The 15,857-nt window shown below is 36.9% G+C and overlaps 1 protein-coding gene across 1 annotated transcript in view; it reads left to right on the top strand.

Moving 5' to 3' along the window:
* The first annotated feature begins 655 nt into the window (after positions 1-655).
* LOC123880116 (nuclear hormone receptor FTZ-F1) overlaps positions 656-15,857 on the top strand; it is a 111,981-nt gene continuing 96,779 nt past the window's right edge. The window contains 1 exon segment of the mRNA XM_045928045.1: positions 656-1,033. Within this exon segment, the coding sequence (XP_045784001.1) occupies positions 862-1,033 (172 nt within the window). The 5' untranslated portion in view covers positions 656-861.

The raw sequence follows: 15,857 nt of genomic DNA, 5'->3' as shown, positions 1-15,857 counted from the left end.
AATCGATTTAGTACTAGCGAACTAATATTTAATCTTCACTCGCATTCCGCATCACTATAAAGTTGTAGCCAGTCCGCAAAATTATGTAGCCTTTGCTAGATGGCGCTTTTTGTACCGGATGCTGTAATCACTACAGTGTATTATTAGGAAAATAATCGGAAAAAAAGCTTCAAAGCTAGGAAAATCTCGCACTAACTATAATCTATATTTTAATTATGTTCATTTTGTTACGATTTTTTGTTGTTATCTAAATATAATGTGCTAAATATTTGTAATCATACTCGTACAGATTGACCTACATTACGAGCCCTTGTGAAAGGATTGTGCAATAGAAACGGTCATTTATTACACAACTCAGCGTATTCATAAGCAAACGTATTCATTTAGTACTATTTACAATATATTTTTATAACAATTTTGTTATAAAGTTGCCCAATAAACTTATTTGAAATATAATCGTTTTGAAGCACTTTTAGTTATTTTTCTTTATTTTCCATACATCCTCTCATCCTATGCACATCAGAAATTGTTATCTTTTTTCCAAAATTTACATTGAATTGCATCATAACTGGAAAATAGGCCATGACATACTTTTCTCAAATTGGGTTAATTTCTCACTTGCCCTTTACCGACTTATTTCAATGTCAGTCATGAGTATAGTAGCTCTATTGAACCAACCCGAGTTATGTCGGAATATTAAAGTGTAGTGAAGTGGCCTAGAGACCTACATTTAGTGTTTTATAAGGATTTATTTATATTTATGTAGAACATTTGAGATAAACTATTTTCCTAAGCGAAGTAGATGATATTTTACAAAACGTGCGGACAGCTAAATTTAGTTGTTTCGCAAACCGTCCTTAAATGATGCACGAAGACCCAAAAATGAGTGTTGCGCAGGGTCTGGCCGCTTCCACGAGCCAGCCGAAGGGCGAAATCGCTTTCGAAGGTGCCGTGGAATACAATATGTCCGAGCCGAAACCTGCTGAAAATATTAACGTGGAAGTAAAGATTCCTTATGTGGATCCCACTAATGGTACGTAGACTCTACATCTTTTACTTTTTATTTTCATAGATATTACATTAGCTATGGATAGCTGAACCGGATATGAGCCCAAGCTAGCTGTACATAATCTAGAAAAATAATTTTCTATACCTAGTTGATAAATGTGCTGTTTTTAATGCGCTTCTTTAGACGCAATTGGATTGGAATATAAAATCGAATTAGACTCTACTAAGATAAATCGTTTTACTCAAGTAAAACTAGATTTGGGACATGAGGCCTGGAATATTTTATGGACTTATACTTTATAAGTATTCAAAACAGACAAGTGCTGGTTGTATAATTATTACATTGTATGCATTGTGATCGCGGAGACTAGAGGTAGAGGCTACCTGCTGGCTGCTCTACACTCGGTCGCACGGTGCGGCAACGTCGCATTGGCTTTTCGCGCTGTCCTACAATGGAATGGGTTAGGTTGAAAATTGAAATAGCGTTTCTGAGTTTTTGAGTGCTATAGTCACAGCGAGTTGCACTCGGAGTCACGGTTCGTGTAGCAAGAGTAAACTTCAAGTACTTAGCTATTACCTTATGATGAATGGACACAAAACGCTCTATCGTCAATGGTCGACGCCACTTTGTATTCCAGTGGTGATGTTTCGCCGTTCTGTGTCAGTGGGGCACTTTGGTTGCGGTCTGCACTGCTGATACAGACTCTAGGAGCACACCTTACATGATGAAGTAATCGCCCTGACTCAGGACTATTGATTTGACGTGAATAATTCTTTTCTCTTAGGTAGCCTCTCGGGTTTAATATTATGTCACTTTCCATATTAATATTTTTACTGGTTGCTTGTTATGTTATACCTATCTGTCTTTTCTCAATATATTGCTACGTTTTAAGTGAAGCGCAAATGAGCGAAGCGGTGCTTTATAAATTTATTAAAAATTATGAGATAAAAAAATATAAGTATGTATTATCATATCAGCTATCACATTCTACTCTTGATATCGTGAATACTGGTTATGAAAATAACTCGAAAAACTTACTTAGACCTCTAAAATGATGTACTTACGTAGGTATTCATACTTACCTATTTTGATGCTTTACGAATTTGGTGGGCCCACGTTACATAGATATAAGATGAACACGTTTGAGACATTTCAATGAATAAAAAGTTTGGGAGTTTTACGTATAACTCGGTCGCGCTAAGTTTGCACCTCGCTGGAATGCGGCGCCTCTCCCACTTCCCCGCTCACCTCCCCGCGGTCGTCTTATCGCGTCAGTACAGTTCGCATACCGTACCTAAACGTCAGTGTGACGTAAGCGACGCGAGCTGCAAACTTAGCTTGACCGAGTAGCCTACTACTCCGTCAAATCCCCTACCTAATACCTATAGGGGTTCCATTAGTACCTAACTTTGCAATCTTATTGTAGACTGACTTTTGCTCGCGACTTCTGCTCGGTACATAGGTACAATTTAATTTATAGCCCGTGTTACTTCTGAATGATTTCTAATATTAAAAGAATTATTAAAAATCGGTTTAGTACAGTTACACTTTTTCGATTACAAACAAACAAATCTTTCCTCTTAATAGGTAATTTTAGGTAGAAATTAATGTACATTCTATAAGTTTAATACTTAAATAAAATAAAATAAATAAATAATGCATAGTCGGGAATTTTCGATAGTGGTAAACGAGATCAACCTATTCCCCGTATTATTTGAAAGCTACTGAATTGATATCAAAGTTACTTGAACGACTTCCGATGTAAATTACTGTAAATGTATTCGATAAAAAATATTCATTTTATGGTGATGTGATGCAAAATATAACATGACATGCTTGTCAACATTTGCGCGTAACTACACGTAGGTAGAGCGCGTATTGCGCATAGGCTAGTCGTTTAGATAGGTATAATTCGCGACAGGTCGACATAGCAATTTTCGAGTGAGGCGACATCATATAGTGGATAATCGCTTTCGATTTTTTTTGGTACGCATCAAAATGAGAGTAAAATCTATTACCAGCCTTTCTCCCGACGTGACACCTTGAACAATTTCTTTATACTTCAACAAATTAACACAAAACAATATTAAACAATATATATAAACTTTCCTCTTGAATCACTCTATCTATTGGTGAAAACCGCATTAAAATCCGTTTCGTAGTTTAAAAGATCTACGCGTTCATACACAGACAGACAGATAGCGGGAAGCGACTTTATTTTATGCTATGTAGAGATATGTAAACTGAGGACCTTCAGCCAATTTATTGCATCTCATACTAAACGGGGGGAGTTAAAGGATTGAAGTCGACGCTATATGTTATATGTGAAAAACGGCTACATATTAGAAACTGAAACTTGTGTATAATTTCAGTTATATCATGTACTTGAACAACAAATAGATGGCACTGGTAACATTATTGTGAAGCGTTATTGCAAAATTCAACCATCTCCAATAACTCTTTAGCTCTTTTTATCATGTCTAATTTTAAAAATTAACGATTGCAATACCTACTCCTATGTAGTTAAAACTATCTTATGGGAATAATGGGATACCGCGAGTTTTCAGTTTGCGGCTAACCATACTAGTGTTTTATGCATCACAACCAAAATCAAATGAACTTATACTAACATCGCTTTTCTACAAACACTTGGTTTGAATTATTGTGAGAGTGATTTTAATTGTAGGTACATGTGGTCCCTACTAATTTTGAATCAGATTTTATTCTGGACAAAGACTTCTTTTCGATATGCGAGTGTAAAACACAGCTCTATCCTGTGTATTTAAAAAACAATTATTTTTCTGTTCAATGTCTCAATATGCTAATACTTTCAGGCTAGTTCACGTGTTAGAGAATTTTGAATTTTTATTATTTGGTGTTATAGTGACAATAGACGATGTAAAATGACATAAAAGACAATATATACTGCAACTCTCGACCTATTACAGTTCATGAGATACAGACCGCCGACACGACAGACCGACAAACAGACGACAGACAGACGGATGGAAGCGGAGGCTTCATTAGCACCCTTAGGGTACGGAACTCTAAATATGATAGTAATCAAAAGCATTTAACCGGTTATACCAAATGTACCTATATGTAGTTCCATTCCATTCCATCGGCCTGTATATGCGTGCACGACTGGACATAGGCTTTTCCAAGAGCTTGCCACCAAACACGGTCCTCCGCCTTGTAGTTATCGAAAGGAAAATAATTCGTTGATACATTGCATTACCTAGCATTTAAATATCTTTGAAATCCAAATTTTCCACCTATTTTGTGTAACAGCATTATTATGCTGTATTGCTTCACTGCCACAGATTTTGGTATACATTTATGTTATACGCTGTAGTCGCTGTATACTGTAGAAGTTAGCAAAAGAAAAAAAAAACAATTTGGCCAGGGAGGTCATCGAATTGTCCTCGATATGGTTTTCCAATTCTAAACATTTTTTTAGTATATCTACTCCTATTTACCTTCTATATGTTCTGATTTTGAGACTAGAATTCACATGTGACTCTTGTGATACTGCTAATACGGTTGTCACTTGTCACCTGTTTTCAGTGCCACTGCCTTCCCCTTTGTTCTTTGTTTAAATCACACTAATATTATAAAGGCGAAAGTTTGTATGTGTGTGTGTGTATTTGTATGTTTGTTACTCCTTCACGCAAAAACTACTGGACGGATTTGGCTGTTTGGAATGAAGATAGATAATATCCTGGATTAGCACATAGGCTACTTTTTATCCCAGAAAATCGAAGAGTTCCCACGGGATTTCGAAAAACCTAAATCCACGCGGGCGAAGTCGCGGGCATCGGCTAGTAATAAATACAAACCTCAAGGTTTAGTCTCATATCGTAACTTTCACCAGATACTCCTTAAAGATGACTATCATTTACGTCTTTGATCCTTGAGGCTCCACTTGCTCTATACGCGGAACTCGTAGTTTCTACTCAATACTCCTACTCCTGATAGACAAATTATTATTACTAATCTAGTATTTTTCACACCTACACGAACACGCATACACACACACACACACACACACACACACACACACACACACACACACACACACACACACACACACACGAACACACACACACACACATATACACACATTAAAACTAGCTTGATCGAATATTCACGGTGGTCATGGCCAAATGAAGTGTATCATAATTATATTGTCTACACTGCTGTACTGAAAAAGCAACTTGCAAGTGAATGTCGATTAAAAAGAAAAAATAAAAGATAATTTTGATACCTTTCCTGTTTTTGAGTAGTTTCACCACTTCATCTACAAATTAAAATCTACCAACCCGATGCACTCAGGGCTAATGTTGCTCTTTATGAAATCACGGAATACATGCATTGAAGAGTGTTCGGAATAGGATCGTTAGTTCCGGAGATTACTTTAAGTGTAATAATTTTAATTGATAGCATCAAGTATTAAAGTAAGTAAAGTTTTTTCGGGAAGAAATTATAAGTTTGAATTTAGTCAAAGCACGCACGCTCGTACGCATGCAAACACACAGACGCAGAGTGAACACAGACACACAGACGCAGATGCAAACGCAGAGTGAATAGGCACCTTCTAGGCAAGCGCGCTCAATCTTAGGCTGCATCATCACTTGCTAGTAGGTCTGATTACAGCCAAGCGCTAGTCTATATATAATAAAAAAAACACACACACACATACACACATATTATAAACAGATAGAGAAACATTCGAGAGGAAAGTTAACTCGGACTTAGGATTCTTGTCAGAAGACTATCGGGAGATGAAAAACTATAATGTCTCGTTTCAACAAACAAACGCACAAATAGAAAAATGTATACGAAATATTTTTGCGTCGATGAACACAGGTTCACCTCATTTTTTCCCAGTCAACGTACAGACACGACCTCTCTATTTTTAACCCCCGACCCAAAAAGAGGGATGTTATAAGTTTGACGTGTGTATCTGTCTGTGGCATCGTAGCGCCTAAACGAATGAACCGATTTTAATTTAGTTTTTTTTGTTTGAAAGGTGGCTTGATCGAGAGTGTTCTTAGCTATAATCCTTATCCAATATCTTTTCTAGTTACTGTAACCTTCACTTGTCGGGGGTGTTATAAATTTTTAATTTAGACTTGTGTATTATAATATGTACATTGTACACATAGATTAACATCAATTACCATATGTCGATGTATTCTGCTTGTTCTTGTTTCATATACAAGAATAGAATAGATTTTTTTATTCCAATAAACTTTTACAAATACTTTTGAATCGTCAATTGCATCTACCACTGGTTCGATTCAGGATATCTGCGAAAATTTGAAAAAAAAAACAGCTTTAAATATGCAGGCCTTATACCTATTACGTAATTTTGATAGCAATTGAAATGTAGGGCGAATGATTACTAATGCATGGGTTCGTAGATTACGAATGGTAGAGCGCGCTTTGTAACTCGTGAAAATATATCGATGATCAATAAAAACCCGGTCAAGTGCGAGTCAGTCTCACCAACCTAAGTTTACGTAGCTTGGAAACATAGTAGCTATTTTTTTTGAATAATTAATTATTTAGTTATGAGTAAATAAAATTAATTGATATAGCAATCTCAATAATAAATACCTACCCCTTATTTGAGACCGCAAAACTAGGTTTGTGAAGGCTTATTCCTGATTTTTAGGGATCCATTTGTTAGCAATATTGCCCTTGCCTAGAGTTGAATTTTAAAAAAAAAAGAAAAGAAAAAATTGAGGAGATGGAAAAATGGTGGCAAGAAAAGCGGTTGATTATAATATTGATTCGAAGCAGAAAAGACAGGAATTTATTGATATGTTTCAAGAAGTTAGTAGTTTAGAATTAAAGTTAAAGTTTATCATGCATTGTATAGCTATGGAATAAAGTCAGTTCTTATGAGTTGAGGTTATTTTTATTACATTATAAGTATAGAATGTGTGGACTATACTCACGTATTTAGTTGATGTACCCAAAGGGTAAAAACGGAGCGCTATTAATATTACTCTGTTGTTTGTCTATCTGTCTGTCTGTCCGTCCGCGTGTCACAAGTCTATGGCTCATTGACGAAAGGTGTTACAAACCTGAAAGTTTTTGTGTTTGGTGTAGAAACTTGACCCAAAACTTGAATTAGGAATTCAGTGAAATTATTTTTCAGGTCGGCTCCCTTATAGGAGCCAGGAAAAAAAATCTTACCATAGCATGTGGGGAATCATTCTTTAGAGCTTATTGAGCAGAGTGCGAATATATTTTTTACTATCCCGCGACTTAGTTCGCGGAGATTTAGGTTTTTACAAAACCCGCGGGAACTCATTGATTTTCTGGGATAAAAAGTAGCCTATGTTACTCTCCGTCCTTTCAACTATCTCTTTGATAGATTTTTTTATTTTAAAAAAAGATTCCGACTAATTGAGAACCTCTTCCTTTTTAGGGTTCCGTAGCCAAATGGCAAAAAAACGGAACCCTTGTGGATTCGTCATGTCTGGTGTCTGTCTGTCCGTCCGTCCGTATCGCAGCCACTTTTTCCGAAATTTTAAGAACTATACTATTGAAACTTTGTAAGTAGATGTATTCTGTGAACCGCATTAAGATTTTCACACAAAAATAGAGAAAAAAAAAAACAGTAAATTTTGGGGGTTCCCCATACTTGGAACTGAAACTCAAAATATTTTTTTCATCAAACCCATCCGTGCGGGGTATCTATGGATTGGTCTTCAAAAATGATATTGAAGTTTCTAATATAATTTTTTAGTGTAACAAGTGTAAATTAAAAATTTATAACACCCCCGACAAGTGAAGTTACAGTAACTAGAAAAGACCGAAAATACCTGATAACTTTCAAACGGCTGAACCGATTTTCTTGGACTATTCCGCGCCTACGATCCAAAGTATCAGAGTTTTCCAAAACATCATTTTCAAATAAATAATTATGTATCAAGGCAACGTCCATCTTGACAGCATGACACTTGTCAATTGACATAATATTATGAACCTAACGGTTATGTAACCTTCTTTTCTACAAGAAAACTAGAAAAGAGCTGATAACTCTTAAACGGCTGAACCAATTTTTTTGGATTATAGCTAAGAACACTCTCGATCAAGCCACCTTTCAAACAAAAAAAAATAAATTAAAATCGGTTCATTCGTTTAGGCGCTACGATGCCACAGACAGATACACAGATACACAGATACACAGATACACAGATACACAGATACACAGATACACAGATACACAGACACACAGATACACAGATACACACGTCAAACTTATAACACCCCTCTTTTTGGGTCGGGGGTTAAAAAACACATAAATTCCGATTTTGGCCACGCGCCAAAAGATCCTTGTCGCCCTGTAGTTAGTGAAACTTCGGTATATTATGCACCATATTATATTTAACAAACAAATACTGAAAACAACGATTTATAAAATAGTTTGTAAGCTGTGACCAAAACAAACGATCATTTTTGGGTTGTTTTTTCACGGTTTATTGTGATCTTCTAGCTCGGAAAAGAATTATTTCCTACCTCCTATGATGTTCATAATAATTATTATTAAGTAGTTATGTACGGAACTCTAAAAGAACGTACTTGACCGGTTTTTAACCCCCGACCCAAAAAGAGGGGTGTTATAAGTTTGACGTGTGTATCTGTGTATCTGTGTATCTGTGTATCTGTGTATCTGTGTATCTGTGTATCTGTGTATCTGTGTATCTGTGTATCTGTGTATCTGTCTGTGGCCTCGTAGCGCCTAAACGAATGGACCGATTTTAATTTAGTTTTTTTTGTTTGAAAGGTGGCTTGATCGAGAGTGTTCTTAGCTATAATTCAAAAAAATTGGTTCAGCCGTTTGGAAGTTATCAGCTCTTTTCTGGTTTTCTTATTACTTTTATCCCAGGACCACCAGAGGTTACGTATTTTCTGACACAGGAAATATGTACGATTGAGTAGTGTTAGTAAGTACTAAGAAAGCATGCCTAGCCTACGTGCTAGCTTGCTTAGACGGCCAATTTTCAGGTATCTGATAATCAAGGTACATAAAACCATTACTTACCTCACGTAAATTCTCCAAACTGATTTTTACGTATATTTTAGGCAATATCCTTAAAAATATGTCGCCAATACTCCCAGACACTTCCCGCGTCGGCCGTATTGCTTTGCAGACGCTTTAAAGCTCCCAAAATAAGTAATTACTTAACTGCACGTAAATTCTGATGCTCCATTTTTATATATGTCCACCAGACAACTATTTTAAAACCTTTTACAAGAAGACAGACCGATCCAGAGGGCCAATCATCCCCTAAATTCAATTTTAATGCCTCTGTGGGTTTGAGCGCGAGGACATCATTATCTACGCGCATGAGACTGAGTAAGACATGTATTAGGATATATTGACTTCTCTCTCACTCTCTTATAGTTTACTTATGTCAATTAATTATTAATATTTAAAAAAAACAGCTAAAAATTAAAAAAATTGGAGAATTCACGTGAGGTAAGTAATGTTTTTATGTACCTTGATTACCTGATACCTGAAAATTGGCCGTCTAAGCAAGCTAGCAGGTCTGTAGGCATGCGTTTTTAGTACATACTAACACTACTCAATCGTCCACATTTCGTTCGTCAGAAAATACGTGACGGCTGGTGGCCCTGGGATCTTTCACTATTGTAACAGAGGTTCATAATATTATGTCAATTGGCAAATGTCAAGCTGTCAAGATGGACGTTGCTTAGGTACATAATTATTTATTTGAAAATAATGTTTTGGAAAACTCCGATATTTTGGATCGTAGGCGCGGAGTTTCTAATTTATAAAATATTATAATCACAGTTAAATGAGAAAACATCAATTCAATTATAATATCCAACAGTCAACCAAAGGCCACGAACAATCAACCCAAACCCAAACCATAGTCAAACTATTTTTAGGGTTCAGTAGGTATCTGTAGAAAAAAAAAGATGTAGCCTCGACTGTTTTAGTCGCGTAGGTGTGCATGGCACCATTAAATATCGTAGGAGGCGATGACCCTCCGCGCGGCTGAGGTTCCCGCATCGTAGTCGCTTTGTCGCGCAGGTTTGGATGATGCATTAGGCGCACCTTCTTTATATTTTATCTGCTTGAACTCTATTTATTTTGACAAAATACGTTAAAAATTCATCATCATCAGGATCAACCCATCGCCGGCTTACTACTGAGCACAAATCTCCTCTCAGAATGAGAAGCTACCACACTGGCCAAGCACGTATTGGCTTGGCACACCTCACGCACCTTTGAGGGAGCATTATGGCCAACTCTTAAGCATGCAGGTTTCCTGACGGTGTTTTCCTTCACCACTTCGTTGTCTGTCTGTGTGTCATCTTTCAAGAGAATCAAAACTTATAAATTGGGTACTTCCCGTTTACGTAGAATCATGAAAGGCAGGTAGCAATATCTTATAGGCCAAGCACTCTACTCCTGTGGCCCAAGTAAACAGAAAAATCCGACAACTGAATTGTCATTACATAAAAAAAAAACTTGTACGGAACTCTTCATGTGTGAGGCAGACTCGCACTTGACCGGTTTTTGAAAGTTATGTCAAATAAAAATTTGACATGCAATAACAAACAAAATGAAATACAAGCCACTTTATTCCTTATTTCATCGGGTGAAAGTCGATTTCAATTTAATCGTAGGTATATCTTGAAAAGCGAACTATTATACGACTACGTAAAATGGGTACATTTTTAAAGCAACGACATGTTAGAAACAGATATTTCGTTTTGGTCGTGTTAAACTATGTGAGTCATTCAGATAATTCTTGATTTAGTGATGTTCGGTCAAAAATATTTCATGGAACGTATAATTAACATAACATTGATGTTACTTTTGAAGAGATATTAGCTGCCTTATTGGATTTATATTATTATAGAAATTGGGTTTTAGAATGGCACAAATAAACGGTAATTTATGAATAAAACTTTAAAAAGCGTGAAATAAAAATTAAATTAAAAATTTAAAAAACCCCCGACACATAAACCTCTAAAAAGTAAAAAAATAATAGGTAAGTATGTATGGGCCCTTTAAGAATAGTATAAATAGTAAAGTTTTTATCCAAGCGTTCGTTGCGTCGGGGGACCGCTAAAGACTATTCTTTCTACAACAGATGACTTTCATAGTTTATCATAGGTAGCGGTCCCCTGGCGCAACGAGCGCTTGGATAAAAACTTTACTATTTATACTATTCTTAAAGGGCCCATACATACTTACCTATTATTTTTTTACTTTTTAGAGGTTTATGTGTCGGGGGTTTTTTAAATTTTTAATTTAATTTTTATAAAAGCGGCGAGTTAGAGACTAAATTTAGACCTAAAATCAATAATTGTATGAGTACGTTTTCTAACGTTAAGCATATTATGTATTATAAAATTCAAACTACTTCACACTGCAAACTTAAAAGGAAAAAATAGTTGCTTAGTCTGCTACCATTAAGTATTTATAGGGCAAATAAAATTTTCAAGAAAGCAAAAACAAATTGGATTTATGTCAAACACATTACGTTTAATAACATGCTGAATACTGATATTGTCTTATTTGTAGAAAACAATGTAGTTTGGGAACCGACTGGTATTTACAATCAGCGGACCTCGTCTCTGACCCAGTGACCTACTTACGAGTATATTATGTACGTAATACATTGTACTGTACGAGCATTCGTAATACTGCTGATACCTCGTACAAAATGAACAAGTGTAAATTAAAAATTTATAACACCCCCGACAAGTGAAGTTTACAGTAATAACTAGAAAAGAGCTGATAACTTTCAAACGGCTGTACCGATTTTCTTGGATTATAGCTAAGAACACTCTCGATCAAGCCACCTTTCAAACAAAAAACTAAATTAAAATCGATTCATTAGTTTAGGAGCTACGATGCCACAGACAGATACACAGATACACACGTCAAACTCATAACACCCCTCTCTTAGGGTCGGGGGTTAAAAAGATAAAGTTCAAAAACTAAAACTCGTCTACTACCTACTCTTAAAGAATACCACAATATTTTCGAAAACGACCTTTCATGATTTTCTTTATCAATAAAGTGCTCTGTTAAATTTAATCAAATCATGACAAATCTCTACATACCTAGTATAAAATAAAGTCGCTTCCGTTGTCTGTATGTACGCTTAGATCGTTTAACCTACACAACGGATTTTAATGCGGTTTTCACCATTAGATAGAGTGATTCAAGAGTTTATAGGTCAAATCATCCATACTTACTAAAATTATAAATGCGAAAGTGTGTCTGTCTGTCTGTCTGCTACGTTTTCACGGCCCAACCGCTGAACCGATTTTAATGAAATTTGGTACAGACTTGGGATACATCCCGGGGAAGGACATAGGCTACTTATTATCCCGGAAAATCAAAGAGTTCCTACGGGATTCAAAAAAATCGAAATCCACGCGGGCGAAGCCGCGGGCATCCCCTAGTCATCAATATAATTAAGATGTCCGATGTATGGTAGTTACAGATACAGGCAGATTTTATGCGCAAATACTAAAAGCCAATGATTATCTGCTCCTTTTCTGACCTTTGAACTGAGGTTAACTTGTCGCAATTCGGTTCTATCTCCAAAATACGCCTACAAGTTGTTCAGCTGATAATATGACCTATACCCACTAGGATGTGCAACTTCGGTTTGGTAATGCATTAGGTTACTTTAGTTCTGCTTAGGATTGACAATAAATTGATATTAAGTATGTATTAGCTAGGTAGGACCGATTTGGAGAAAGAGGTTAGCCGTCGAGAACCCAACTCGGCTGGACAGTCCAGCGTTCGGAGAGCTTCGAGATGTCTTCTCGTCCAAAATTCTTCAGTGCTTGAAAACCAAATGCTTTGAACAGTGCGTGTTGCCAGTGAGGTACATGGATGCGAGACATGCTTGCTAACTGTGGGCTTCATAAAGATACATAGCTATGCTTGGAGTTTCTCGACGTGATCAAATTCATACTATTCATACTATAATATTATAAATGCGAAAGTGTGTCTGTCTGTCTGTCTATCTGTCTGTCTGCTACGCTGAACCGATTTTAATCTTTGGTACAGACATGGGATATACCCTGAGGAAGGACATAGGCTACTTTTTATCCCGGAAAATCAAAGAGTTCCTACGGGATTTTAAAAAACCGAATCCTCTGGTCAGAAATAAAGACATCCGTAGTAGACCTATAGTGACCGACATAGCTGAGCTGGTTGTCAAGCAACTAGCAAGGAACATAGTTTGGAAAACCCGATTGACGTTGGAATTCCAAGGTACTGGAATGGCGCTTTCGTACATGGAAAGACCTCCCCACTAGGGGACAGACGACATCAAATGAGTCGCAGGGAGCCTGAATGGTGGGGCGTGTGGGGCGTCTTAGACCTACGTCCTGGACGTTTATCGGTTGATGGTGATGACCTATTAATAATAAGTATTAACATAAATAAGTGAATATCCTTTATCCAGCTAAAAGGCAACAAATAAAAAAATGCAAACATTGTCCCCAGGGAACCAAGGAGCCGACGAAAGTTTATGCTCCGTGGTTCCTCCACCAACAACACACATTTTCATTGTGTATTTACAATATATATTACATGGGCCGTATTTACAACATGTGCCGTATTTACATTTGGAGCTATGGTGGAAAACGAGGGCCGGGGCTTGATGCTCGACAGAGGTGTTTCGGTCTTGATATGGCTGGAGTCAATGTGGCCCCCGGAGTTTGCCGAGGCCAGCAGGATTTTCGAATCGTTCCGAATTCAAATCGTGTTCTAAGTGGCAGCTGCAAAGTGCAATGTTTTCTTCGCAGCTGCCAGCATTAGAAGAGGCTGCACGCCTCTACAAACTGTCAGGGTGGTGTACATAGCAGGTCTAGGTGATTACCTACGTGCCACGTCCCTAGGCAGCTTTGTTAATATTATTTCTGTGACTTTACAAATGATAAACATAATTAGAACTTTACAGAATTTGTTTCACAATTTTACATTACATTGCGAAGATGAGACCATTTAAAAAATCATGTCAATAAAAATAATTCGGGTGACGCCCAGCCCCGCTGACCTGACACAAATGCCAGTGCCAACAACTGCGACATACTTTCGATGCTGAAAATTTCCTAATTTACTGCAACTCGGAATTACAACACTTTATAAATATATCGCGTCGAAAACAAAGAGTCGGAAGACAAAAGAGTTTAATGCTAATTAACACATAATGGTGTTGTAAAAGCTACGCAGAACACGCAGCGCTCTATACCGTCGTCTTTCCTATCAAGCATAGTGCATTTTCACCACCATCATCATCCGAACCCATCGCCGGCTCACTACTGAGCACGAATCTCCTCTCAGAATGACAAGGGGTGGGCCAATAGTCCACCACGTAGGCCAAGCGAGGCTGGCGAGGGCTGGCAAACTTCACACACCTTTTAGAACTTTATGGACAATTTTCAGGTTTCCATACGATGTTTTCCTTCACCGTTAAAGCAAGTGATATTTTATTGCTTAAAATGCACATAACTTCAAAAAGTTAGACATGCGTGTCCGTGATCGACCCCCTCGGTAGGTTACCTACCAACGACGTCTTAATAACTCGGCTCACCGCTTTTTTGAACATTTTATGGCAATGTATTGAGTTATTATAATGATCGTATTCAAAGAGACGACCCATAAGATCTGTGGGAAACAAAAGAGGCGGACGCAACGCATTTTTCATTTCTAACCGACTTCCAAAAAAGGAGGTGGTTCTCAATTCGTCGGAATCTTGTTTTTTTTCAATACTGAAACACTGAAAGAGTTCAAGGCCTCATCTAGAAAATGACTTAAATATATGTTTTTCATAATATCATATTATGTATTATGGTTAAAACACTGTTCACGATTTATTTGCTGTTACCCTTAGAGATTTCCGTTCTCCATCTCTGAAACTATTCATAAAACTTCACTTTTAATTGAAACCAATCTGACAATACAACTTTTGGAAGGAAAAAATAATATCAAGTCCCCTTTCAAACAAAAAAAAAACTAAATTAGAATTAGTTCATTAGTTTAGGAGCTGCGATGCCACAGACAGATACACAGGTACACACGTCAAACTTATAAAACCCCTCTTTTTGGGTCGGGGGTTAAAAAGTTTTGTATGCAAAATACTTGCCTTGCTAATCGTACTTTTCAAATCACAGATGGAGCAAATACGGCGAGCCCATCGTCACTTTGTACGCGTTATTAACATTTTAATGCATTACCTTTACCTTAGCATTATAATGCTAAGGGAAACTTTTAAACTCAAATTTTCAAATGTATGACTAAATGCATCCACGTGTACCAACTATTCGCGTACATGGTTCTAATAAACATGCAGTAGGTAGGAACACAATTTGCTTACAAGCTGACGCTGACCTCTAAGAATTCGGAGTAAGACTTTGGAAGTGCATGAGAAACGTGACTAACTCACTAATACCATACCATAATATTATAAATGCAAAAGTAGGTGTGTTTTGTTGGTTTGCCATCCAATCATTTTGCAGTGGAGCAACGGATCGACGGATTTTTTGCACGAATATATTAGTTAAAGATCTAGACAGTGACATAGGCTATTTTATCCCGGAAAATCAAAGAGTATCCTCGGGATTTTACCTAAATCTACGTGGACGAAGTAGGTAGATAGCAGTAGAAGGTATATTGGTCGCCACTTAGTTGCAGTTTATATTATCTAGTGCCTAGTCTTCATGTTGTGATCTAGAAACCGCTAACAAAGCCTTCTTCTAAAATAAATATTATCATCGGAAGTGAAAAATAAATATTTATACCAGATTGCAGCTTGTATATAGT

This window comes from Maniola jurtina, chromosome Z, assembly GCF_905333055.1.
Source record: "Maniola jurtina chromosome Z, ilManJurt1.1, whole genome shotgun sequence".
Classification (NCBI taxonomy): domain Eukaryota; kingdom Metazoa; phylum Arthropoda; class Insecta; order Lepidoptera; family Nymphalidae; genus Maniola; species Maniola jurtina.
This window is presented reverse-complemented; position numbering and strand designations above follow the sequence as displayed.